This window comes from Aythya ferina (assembly GCF_964211825.1).
Source record: "Aythya ferina genome assembly, chromosome: 3".
NCBI lineage: Eukaryota > Metazoa > Chordata > Aves > Anseriformes > Anatidae > Aythya > Aythya ferina.
The window spans coordinates 59,197,595-59,209,942 of record NC_140298.1 but is presented as its reverse complement, the minus strand read 5'-3'; the positions used below and the strand labels follow the sequence as shown (position 1 = coordinate 59,209,942).

Genomic DNA, 12,348 nt, shown 5'->3' with positions numbered 1-12,348 from the left:
GTTTTGGCCTTCAGACCTAACAGGAGAAAAAAAAAAAAAAAAAAAAGTGATTTATGTATACTGACTGAGCATACGCATAACTGAAAGTATGGGCACGTTGGGATGGTTGGAAGCATGCCACACAGCACTGTGGCAGTACAGTCCTGTAGAAGTCTACAGAGCAGGGCCAAAACTTATGCAAAACTGCCAAGCCTGCAGCAAAAGCAAGATGATGTGCAGAGGCCTCCTGTTGAATTTAATGTCCCATTAGCTGCTCATTTGAGTGTTGCTGTTGGTGCTACAAATTTATGAGCCCAAGAATGGAAGATTGAGTTTGCATTTTCCCTGTTCTGTAATTACTTCAGATTGGCTTCATCATACCTAACTTCAGAAGTTAAAGATTAACTGTCTAAATCTAGCCTAGTCATGCAGCTCTCCCTGTGAAGATAATGAAGAGAAACGAGACACTGCAGTTTCGATTCCTGATTCAATCACTGGTACAAGCTTCCTTGCCCTGCGTCGTCCTCAGGAGCACCTGGTTTTCCAAGATTTCTGTGCTGCAGTGGGGTGGGTGAATGCAGCTGATTAGGCATGATTAACCTCACTTATCGTCCTGGTCAGTGTCCTCAAGAGCACAAGCCAATCTTCCCCTGATACCAGGACTGGAGCTTCTGTTTCTGTTGACACATTATGCTCCTTGCTTGCTTCATCTGCAAAAAGAGAGGATAGGCAAGGCAAGGAAGTATGGAAAATCCCTTGACTGTTGGGAACATAAAAAAGGCAAAGGCTGGCACGTTCACCCGCAAATCCAGGAAATAGCTGCATGGTTTTAGCTGCACTTGTTTTTGTATTTGGGTCGAATCCAGTCATGATCTTGGCCAGGAACCATGTCTGATTTTGGCACTTTTTTTTTTTTTTTTTTTTTTTTTTTGAGCCTCTAGAATGTAAAATAAATACTTTAAATAATGTTTATCACTGGGATACAGATCTCTGACCTAGATGATACCCACAAAATATTACTTTCTGAAAATATAGCTTAACAGCAATTACTTGTATTTAAACACTTTCAACAGCTGCACTAATGACTTATTTTAAATAAAACCCATATTTCACACAGAGAATCTCTGTCTCTAGTTATGCCAAAATCAAGTCACTTTGCATACACTTTTGTTTATTCATTTATTTATTTACTCTCAGAAAGCTGTGGGTGAAAAGAAGTACACTTTAAACTTTTCTTATTAATAACTGGCATTGCCGTTCAGAGGGCACTGGTTGCTAGCAATTTCTTTCTGATCACATCATGTGTTTATTTGCTATCAATATTGACATGAGGTAAGGTAGAAAAACATGTTGTTGAATGACTGTTGTTGCACACTGAATTGTTTTTACTACAACAGTATGAAAAGCATATTTGTTGTAGTGTTAAATTACACTGCTGAGCTAGGGGAGACTTTAGCAGTGATCTATATGTGAAACTCAGCCAGAGTGTGCATTTGCAAAGGTCTTTAACTCATGCTGAGCACTGACTGGACTGTGATTTGAATGTGAATTCTACAAAAAACTCCAGACATTACTGCATGATGGTAAGATAATTAATTTTGAGCTTGAAAAAGATTTAAGCATGCTCTAAACCAAATCAAACTCTGGGACATAGCAAACTCTGGATTGTCTGGCCTTCAGTCCTGAACACATATTCTCATTACAATTCATACTCTTCCACTAGAGACCACAGAGTCAGTGACTGTCACTTAGAGCTTGCTTTTTCTTTTTCATCCTAATACTGCAGCATAAGTAGTCATGGTGTTTCATCACGTTTTTCATTTAATTGGTGCAAGTGAATGTGAAATTGAATTGGTGGTTCATTCCTTTGACTTAATTAATAGATCTAAATAGCCTTTTTTTTTTTTTTTCCATAAAAAGAATGCTAGTACCAATATGCTACACCATAGGGATTTAACTAAGTATTATAGGAGGAATGGCTAATTATCAATTTCTGATAATTATCTGAAACAATGTGCTACTGAATGCTGTCTGGATGATGTTTGTTTAGTTGGTTTTGGCTTTGGTTTCAGTAATAGAGGATCTAATTCTCATTTAATGTTCGTATACAATTTCAGGTAGATTGCTTCACAGATTAATGAAGAAGTGATTTATAGTACCTGAGAATCAGGCTCACCATAGCTTGTGCCTTACACTCATATTTCCTTATAACACCTAATGTTTACTAGTGATGCTTTTCCTTTTAACTGTCGTCATGGTTAGAGAACTGTGCTGAGTTTCTCAGCAGTTGTTTCTAGAGATACTCAGTTGTTGTTCTACCATTTTGAATCCCCCCAACCCCTCTCCAATAAATAAATAAATAAATAAATAGAAGAACAACCAAACCAAGGAAGTCTGAAAATTTAAACTGCTCCATGAGTAACATACTGCTTGATTTGACAACTTTTCAAAAGATGCCAGCAGCTTATTCTGCACCATTTTAAGGGTGTGATTTTATTATTTTTTTCCCATTATTTTGAGGTTCAGGTGGGGTGGTAAAATCTCATCTTTATGCTATGCCCTGATTTTGAATGTTAGTTTTGGGAATCAAGAGACTGTTGGAAGTCAGAGAAGAAGGATTACAAAGAATTCTTGCATAAAACACAAGTGTAAATAAAAGAGATGGTTGTGTCAATATTTCCTTCCATTCTATTTTATTAATTTATTCAGTCTATCAACATAATCCATGAACAGCAGACAAAAATCTTGCTTTTCTCACACACAAGTTCCAATTCTTTGTTATGACTATTCTGTATCAACAGGAAATTTGGATAAGATTGTTGAGAGTGATCATGCAGATAAAATTTGGACCTATTCTGGATGGAATTTCATTAAAAGTAGGCAGATGGATATGAAGAGGTTTTAAATTCATTTGAAAAGAATTTATTTTTAGTGACAAGGAAACAATTTTGTACTACATGTCTTCATATTTAATTTCCTTTTCAGCAATGATAACCTAAAAGTACTCTATGTCTTTAGAGAAATCTTACTTTTTCACGTCTTGGTTTCTCATATTTGGGCTTGGATTTAATTGTTTTTTTTTTTTTTTTTTTTTTTTTTTTTTTTTTTTTTTTTTTCTCTCAATTCTGAAGTCTAACACCGGTGAAGCACCTTTTTGTATGGTGCTGCTAGAAGCTGTACACTGAGTCCTGCCCACAACAGAATACTTGGACAACCATCTGCAGCACTTGACGAATATACATGTGGAGATATACATATTTACAGCCTCAGATTAAAGGGGAAATTACCTGTAATGCTTATCCTCTGTGCAGAGAAGAAAGGGAATGAAAAATGAACTGCTGAAGAGAAATATAAGGTGCAGGTACTGGGAATAGAATGAGGTCAGGAATGTACATTTGACTTGAACATGGGTCTGAGAAGTGGGTTGCCAAAGTCAAGCAGAAGACTCTGGACCGCAATGACTATACAGTCCCAAGAGCTTAGATGTTAGGTTTGGTTGCTTTTGAAGGAGCAGTCTGAGAAAACTGGGGACTGAGTATGGCTTTTCTCTCTGGTCTCCATCTGAGTGAGGTGACATGCTTTGTCATGCTGAGTTTGGTGATGTGCCCTTGGGACAATACTTGGCCTTGGGGAAGGCAGGCTGGACCACTGACTTCCAGGCAGCCAGGATTTCACCATCTGAGCTTCTGCTTCCTCTCTCATGGTTCTTTTTTTTTTTTTCTGTCTGTAGCTCTCAACCTGTCCAGGGTACCTACCCGAGGTGTGCACTCTCTGAGTTGTGCTCTGGGGTATGCTGCCTGCTGAGTGTTTGTGTTGCAGTGAGATCTGACACAACAGGCAGCTCTGAGCAGAGCCCCAAGTATCTCCTGCAATATTAATTCTAAAAACAACACCTATGTGGATAAAATTTAAAAACAAACAAACAAATGGAAAAGCTATTTCCTTGGTTCTGCTTGAATTCTGCTTCCTGAAGGTGACAGAACATATGAAAGAGCCAACAACACATGAGAAAACAGTTCTGAGAAGGAACAGAAATCTCCTTCAAAAGGAGCTTCGTGTTCAGCAATTTGCTGTTTAGTTCCTGTGTGAACAATTAATCTTAAAACAAATATTTGGTCGAGGGAGATTGAGCTCCAGGAGGTTTCATAGCTAACTAAGGTTGAATGAAAACACACACTGCCTGACATTTTCAGGCCAGTTTTTCTTTTTCACCCTTTCCATAAAAATAACTAAGAAAAAGTATCTGTTACAATGACCCAGGTTTTGCCATTCAAACCTCCCTAAATTACAGGCTTTCCCTCAGAGACCATTTACAACAGGGTATATAATGCATGGCTGTGTTACACCCTACCACTCTTTGAATTCACTATAACTTGTCATTACTACGCTGAACTGTAGTGGTCTGAGGCTTCAAAGGCTTTTCTATAAATAAATATCTTCTTGGCTGGGCAGATGACAGTCCCTACCAGCAGCTCCTGTGTTATTGGTTCTCCGATTTTCTGCTTTTCAGCTAGGCATGGCCTGGCTCTGCTTTGAAAAGTCTGTGAATGGCTAGCAGTTGCAAGGTCTTACAAAACCTGATTGGAACAGGGCTGGAAATCAATAGTATTACACTGCTGGTTCTTGTCCTGTTTTTTATTTCAATGGTGGCATTTTTTTTCTAGCTTTCATGATCTACAATTCTAGAGTTGTATTTATTCTTAAGGGAGAAGGGGGCATGTTCTTAAGGGGGAGAGTGGGTGCATGTTTTTTCCGCTTGAGACACAAAGGTTGTAATGCTATGTTTGTACTGTCATGGGTTGCTGAATCAAAATTAATGGAGATGCTCTCATTGGCTATAACAACGCTAAGGTACTACCTTAATAGCTGGTAGATGCCATCATATCTTGGCTACATTCTGGATTAACCTGTACATGTGTGTACATAACCCCTGGACAATGGTAAAAAGTGTGGCCAAGGAGCATATAAAGTAAATGTTGCTCTGCCATGCCCCAGCAGGCAGCAGAGTCCTCTGCCTTCCTTGCCTGTTGGCAGCTTGACTTGGAGCAAGAGCTCAGCCACCCTTGAGGGCCTCTTCCAGTGTCAAATGAGGTGTCTGTACCCTTGTTCTGGCTGAAATTATGCCCCCACCTGAGCCTCTGGGGCTATCTTTAGATAAAACATAATTGGTGCCCTTACACTAGCAAAGATATGTGGAACAAAATGCCACTTATTGAACAAATTGACCTGGGCAATCCAGTTAGACTGCAGGGTCTGTAGGGAAGAGGCTCTCTTGTGCTGTGTGTAGTAACTGGTGGAACGGGCTTGTGATTCCTCCAGGCTTCTTGGCACAGTAATACACATAATAAAGGGATATAAAAGTATAAAGTGTATGGCACTTTTGGCGAGCAGTACTTTCCATTTTCAAGGCACTGTGAGAGAAAAAACAACCCAATTCCTCCTTTAAGTGCTAACTAGCAACAGTGCTCACCCTATGGGTCCATAAACTGTGAGCTGGCTCTCAAAAGACTATCAGATATAGGTTACTGAGAGATTCCTGAAAAAAAAAAAAAAAAGTATTTGATCTTTGTTGTTGTTGTTTTGTTTCTTTTCACATTCTAATTTTTAGTCTTTCTATTTTCAAGATTTTGTCTGAAATGTTGGGGAGGAGGAAGGGGAAGCCAAAAATGTTTCTTATAGTTGTGTAACTCCAAAGGCTGAGTCTTTATTGAAGCATAAAATATGGCAACTAATGAGAAATAGAAGCCACATTGCAGTTAGGGGAAAAAAAAAACACAGTACTGCCAGCTGTATGAGATCAAAACTCATGAAGCATATCCTAAGAAATCATTTAGCTTTAAGATTTCATGAGAATCACCCTATTTTTTCCTTTTTTTAATTGCCTCGAGGTTTCTGCACTCACTTCAGATTTTCAAGTGTCTTTCCAAAACCAAGAAAACTGGCAATTTACCTCTTCATAATGAAAGACAATTCCAGTAGAGGGTGCCTCCTGAAAAACACTTAATATTGCAAAAGTTAGAGGCACTGAGATCACCGTGATTTGGTGGCTTCAGGCTGCTAACCTTGGGCATCTTTTCCTGTAAATCATACTGCCTTTCAAGCTGTTATGAAACAATATCATGGAAAAGAACCTAGTCTTTCTTAAAAACAAGTTATTGCTTCAAAGGATGCTAAGAAAAATCTTATATACTGCGAATCTTTAGCAGGCTAGACAGAAACTGTTTGTCAGATTGACACTGCAGTTCAATGAGAGAGACAAAAACACTGTGGGTGTTTTTTAATTGAACTTTGAGCAGTATATTTCTCTTTTGGATTTTAGCAGGCTGTTTCTTGTTTTTTGTTTTAAATGCCAAGTAGAAGCTTATAGCTAGTGACATCAACTTCTAACATAGTAACTACTGTACTTCACTTTGGCTTGTATTGCTCCAGTGATGTTGCATAAACTACTACAGGGGAGGCAGCTTCCAAGGAATGGGAGATTTTAGCTGCCCCTAAATTACTGGAAATGTTGTGCTTATATGCCATAATAAAAGGGTATATATGCAGGAGATGTTTCTGCAATTGCAATCTGCTGCAATTATAGCAGATATGACTACACCAGGCAACCAATTTAAGTGAATGGCATTCAAAACACGAAGCCAGACTGTCCATGGGGAATTCGATCTCTTTTATTCTGTAAGGACTAGTTTTCCCAGACATCCACTGTCCTCTCCCTCTCCTCTGGTATTTCTTTTTGATCTTGGTGAACCTGTCCCAGCTTGGAGATGAAATTTAAATCTAAGGACTTGACCACTTGTGGTCACTGAAAATCACAAGGCATTTGTAGTAAGAGCAGGGTTCCAACTCTGGCGTCACAGACATATTTTGCTGTGAGGAGAGGTGCTTGGGGCTCCCATGGGACCCCCCTCCAGGTTGGGGCCCTCCAGGCCACCCCTGCCCCTTGCTGTAACCTAACAGGCCCAGTTGACACAATTATTGACAAAAGGTTTTCCCTGTGCTGGTGTACATCCTGTGCTCATAGCCACTGACATTTCCAGTTCTGCAGGAAGGAAAGGATCTCCAGTTCTTACAAGCTCCTTAAAGAAACTTTAATTTCAATAACCTTGACCAGAGCCTGTATTCAACAAATAGCATGATATTTTGTGACTAGGTTACCAGCAAAATATTTTTTTCAGTATTGACACAGCCTGAAAGCCTCAATATTTGAACATGACAGTGTTTCTGAAAAGTGGCTTTGTGATTGTTTTACATTTTTAACATTAAGAATGAGGTGTGATGTGCTGTTTTTTCCTGCTTATTTTACCTTTGTTTTATACATGAACAAAAATATTTCACAGTGGCCTGTCTACATTGATGAGCCTCTGGAAAAATGGATTTTTTTGACACAGAACGCTTCCAAAATTACTAACTTCATACGACAACCATAACCATTCTTAGCTTTGAATATTTCTAACACAGTACTCTGTTATGCTTACAAATAAATAAAAAATCTACCTGTTTTTAAATCATTTATGAAGATCTGATTTCTTATGTTAAAGAAATGACCACGTTTTAAGTTGTGAATGAGGAAAGAAAGGAAGTAAGAAAGGAAGAAAGGAAGGAAGAAAAAAGAGAGAAAGAGAGAAAGAGAGAGAGAGAAAGAGAGAAAGAGAGAAAGAGAGAGAGAGAGAGAAAGAAAGAAAGAAAGAGAGAAAGAGAAAGAAAGAGAGAAAGAACGGAAGGAAGAAAGAAGGAGAAAAAGAAGGGAAGAAAGGAAGAAAGATTTGAAGAAATGTATGCTTTGACAGACATCTACATATAATTCTTGACAATACAATACTTGACAGCATTTTGTTGAAATTTCCAGAAATGTCTCTGGGCTAGGACCAGATTTAAAGAATTTCACTCTCCAAAATAAATTGTTTTTCCAGAATGTTGTGAGTATGTGAAAAAAAAGATTATTTTAACAGTCACTGTCAATATGAAAAAGTTAAAATGTATTGGTCCCTTACGGGGAAAAAAGTCATATACTACATGGTTTTGCTATTGCATTTAACAGGTGCTAGGAAGGTGTTGCAACTCTGTATATTTCTTCCTTCCTTAGAGCTTTTTTTTTTCCTTATTTTCTTAGATTTATTATTATTATTATTATTATTTTATTGCAGGATTATATTTTCATTACTGAAATTTCCTGCTTGAATGGTGACAGAAAAGCCAAAATTTTCTTGGCAGTTACCAAACTATTTGATCTTTTGATGGAGAAGGACAGAACAAATAGTAGTTGCAGGCTGGAGATACGTTGCTCATATCCTTGCACTACTTCCCTTATGAATTATTCTTTCTTCAATACCATGGTGTGTGAAGATTTTCAGACTTTTCCTACTTTGAATTGTACTTTTTTTTTTTTTTCTTCTTCTGAAACGTACAGTTTCTAGGTAAACCTTGCCATGTCATTCCCTTCACTTTGCATTCGAGTTTTCTTTGTCTCTTCTGGACAAAATGATCTCCAGTGAGATCAAAGACAAGTTCAGTAGCTCAAAGAAAAAGGAGCACTCCCCGTTTATTTTCTCCCATGTTTATTTTTCTGCCAGCACTCTTTGAAAGTGGCCTTTTTTGCCAAGGCTACAATTTTGCTAAATGAATTAGTGTTAATATTATGTCTTGTTTGTTTGCACAAGTGGAACATGAAAGATGGGAAATAGTGAAGTGAAATCAAAGTAGGAGATAAACAGAACAATATCAAGAAAAACGTGGCTGAAGTATGCAGCAGATACCTTTCAACCACTCAGCAGTGGTGTGGCTCTCAAAAATCTTCCCAATGGACCTGCCAAGATGTAAGGTCACTTAGTGCGTCTGTGGCATCTTTTAAGACTGCCCCACATGCTATGTAGCTCGCACATGAATGGTGCATGAAATATGCACTGAGTATGTTAATCAAAAGCCAGTCAGCCTTCCCTCAAGTTGTGGGTCAAGATATAAATTCCTGAGAGGATAGAAAGAAGGATATGATGTACTGAGCTGAGTGTGGCCAGGCCACCTTCAGGCCTTTGTTCCAGGCCTTAGTGTTTCCCTGCAGAAATACTTGTGGTGCTCCAGATTCTACACAGAGGATTTTGAGAAAGAAGCTCTGCTGATCATAGTGTCATCAATGTGGTTACACTACTTAGGCTGGAGAGTGATGGGTGGTGAATCAGGCCTCTCGGATTATACCCAAAGCTATGTGAGAGAGCAGGATGGGGACCAAGAAGTGCATGTGCGTCTGATTCTGTTCCTCAATGGGATGCTGAAGGAGCTGAATTTGCTTCTGAAGGGCTTGCTGCCAGCTACTGTTTAATGTGCTTCAGTGAGACTGTGAAAGTTGCAAAAGCTTGGACCACTTCAGTTAGGTCCTCATCCTTCATTCTGTTGCTAGCCAGAAAGTAATAAATTAGACATGGCTAAATATGGGATTAGATGACAACTGAGAACAGGAATTCTTTAGGATCCTTTGAAAGCTTAAAAGTATGCTAGTTCCTTCTGAGGACTACAAAAAGAGCTCATCACTTTTTAAGTCCTAAAAGCCTGCCATGGATCTGGCATAAACTACGTTTCCTCAGTGTGGTAACTAGCCGAAAACCTCAGACTCAAACAAAAAATTCAAGGTGGGCTCGTCCAGCCTCCTGCTTAAGGCAAGAGATGGCTCAGGGCCATGCTGAATCCAGTATTGAAAATCCCTGGGGATGGAGACTACACAGCCTCTCTGGGCAGCCAGCCACTGTGCTTGACCACCCTTGCTGTGAGGACTGTGTTCAGTCAGAATTGTTTAATAACTGGAAAATGTATTTCTCAACTAAAGAACTTTTATGTAAAATGCCCTCTTTCGAAATATGACATTTTCTCAGAAAATTAGAGTTTATTAAAAGAGTCAAACACAACTATATTTTAATCCAGAGGACATCTCCTGGGAATGAATGTTAAATGGATTTACACTTCCATTTTCTTCTAGGGCAACAAGTTTTCTGGTCAGGCTACATCACTCATGCTGCAATTCTTACTGTATATATACTCCCTTTGTTGTAGGGGAGAAAATGGTTTATGATGCTGAAGGACCCGACTCTAGGTGGAAATGGGAATGCAAAACACTCTGTAACAATCCTCATATGAACTTCTGGTGCCATTGTGAATTCAGCTAATTTGATTGTTGGCCCATATGTGAAGGTGTGTATATCCATATATGAGTGTATATACATGAAAGCACAGACACATATCAGGAGTTTCATACACACATTTATATATATACACACACATATATGTTCATGATTGTGTGGAAACAGATACCCATGTATATTACATATTATATAAAATGAAAAATGAGTTTGAAGCTGGCTGCAAGGAGAAATTCCGTTTTCTGACCTTTAGTGTTATATTCCATACAACCTAATTATCTGACTTGATGCAGTGATATAGCCCATATGCCCTGACAAACCCGTTGCAGCTTTGGGTCTAGCTATTCCAGGACAGCTTAGTCTGTGCAGTAAAGATGCCTTGGGCAGACCCTGAAGACACAGAGTCCACAGCTAGTGTCACCTCCTTGCTGCAGTAGAGGACGTGTGAGGCCCCAGGTGATGGAGCCATGGCTGGGCAGCACAGTGCTCCCCAGGCTAGGGTGAGACTGCCTCTTTCTCATGGTCAGCATGGGGCCTGGGAGAGATGCTTTGGGTGTGAATCACCTCAGCAGGAGCCACCAGCTAAAGGGAATGTATTCAGAGAGGAGCCACATAATAATTAGAGGTGTGAGTGAAACGACTTTGTACAAATAAATACAGAAAATATAGATATCTTTTGTGTCCAACTTAGAAGCATGTGGTAGCATAAGAGATTATAAATAGGAGCACTGGGATGGAAACAGAAGGACACTGGGCCGAAGAGGCTTCTGGTGCTGGGCACTGCTGCCTCAAGCATGAAGGCCTGTGGCCTCTGGCTTGGCAGCTGACTCCTGATTAAGGTGGAAACCTGTCTTGAGAAAAGGAGGAGACGACCTTGCACAGTGCTGTGCAGAGAGCAGTTCTGTGCTGGAAGGAGGGAGATGAGCATGTTGGGGCTTCTTCCTGCTTTCATTTCTTCTCTTGGTTGCACATTAGCTGCTGGAGCTTCCTGACCACCACTCTGAAACTGTAATACATTGTTGACTGAAGAACAGTAGAACAGTGATAGCATCACTATTTCCTAAGAAGACTTGTGGAAATTGTATTGGCTCCATCTGATAAAAAAATGAGCGGATATATAATTTCTCTCCATATCTTTCCATTGTTTCAGCTAGACAGCATGTGCCACTAGTGGACACTAGTGTTGAAACCCTTACTACCTATAACTTGATTTTAAATGCTGTCCTTCTCTTCAAGCTTTGCAAAATGGAAACAAGTTCTGATTTGTCATCAGTTGATAGCTCATTTTGAAGTGGAATAAATTATAGTGAATAAGGACTGCTTTCATTCTGAACAACTCTGTCTATTCCAGGTTTTCAAAAAATTTTGATAGTCTGTTTAAAATAGTAATTTAGATTAGCTGTCTTTACTCTTCCCACCTAAGTAAATCCTTTCATAAGGCTAATGGAACCTCATCCCTTGATCTGAGTACGGTTGCAAATTTATTTCACATAACCTGCAGCCATATAATATCATAGTAGCCCAGGGAAGGTAAGCTGATATTTTTTTTTTTTCTTCTGATATATTGAAATGTTAAAAGAATTTCCTCACCTCTGACTAAAAGGACAGACGGTAACTTTCTGTAAAATTTGTTACTGATTACATGAAATAGTATTGGTACTTGTCAGAAAAGCTGCTACAGTTTAATTTCTGTGGTTGGAATTATAATCCAAGGGCAAAATTTTGTGTTTTTAATGGGAATTAATGCTGTATAACTAGGAGCACCAGGTGGTCCCCTACCAGCAGAATCCAGACTATTGTTTTTTAGATTTATATAGTCATTTATGCCTGTCCCAAATGCTGGCTGCTAGTTGTTTCTGTTGCTGTTGTTGCTTAATGCTGTCTATGAATTCAAAATGTTTCTTACTGGGTACTTGACAGCAGTAACCTAGATAAATATTTTCATTTACATAAACACTGTCTTAACATTTCAGAAACTGTAGTAAATAGTCTAAAATCCCAGAAGCCATCTAGACATTGGAAAAATTACATTGGTTTTAGAAAAAGATTGATGTACTGTATTTCATTGGTCATAGTCCAAGACAACAGGGTGGACTGATGAAAGAGATGCTTAACACATGCCGGGTTTCTTTTTCTTTTTTTCTTTTTTTTTTTTTTTTTTTTTTTTTTTTTTTTTTTTTCTTCCCTGTGTTAATAGATGAATTACCATTGTTGTTTTTTTTTCAAATTGTTATGTACCCTTATG

At 38.8% G+C, this 12,348-nt stretch overlaps 1 protein-coding gene across 1 annotated transcript in view; it reads left to right on the top strand.

The window, feature by feature from the left end:
* The first annotated feature begins 1,541 nt into the window (after window positions 1-1,541).
* Window positions 1,542-12,348, top strand: part of TENT5A (terminal nucleotidyltransferase 5A) — a 43,353-nt gene continuing 32,546 nt past the window's right edge. Inside the window, exon 1 of the mRNA XM_084514530.1 lies at window positions 1,542-1,562. Coding sequence (XP_084370656.1) covers window positions 1,557-1,562 — 6 coding nt within the window. The 5' untranslated portion in view covers window positions 1,542-1,556. The remainder of the gene's footprint in view (window positions 1,563-12,348) is intronic.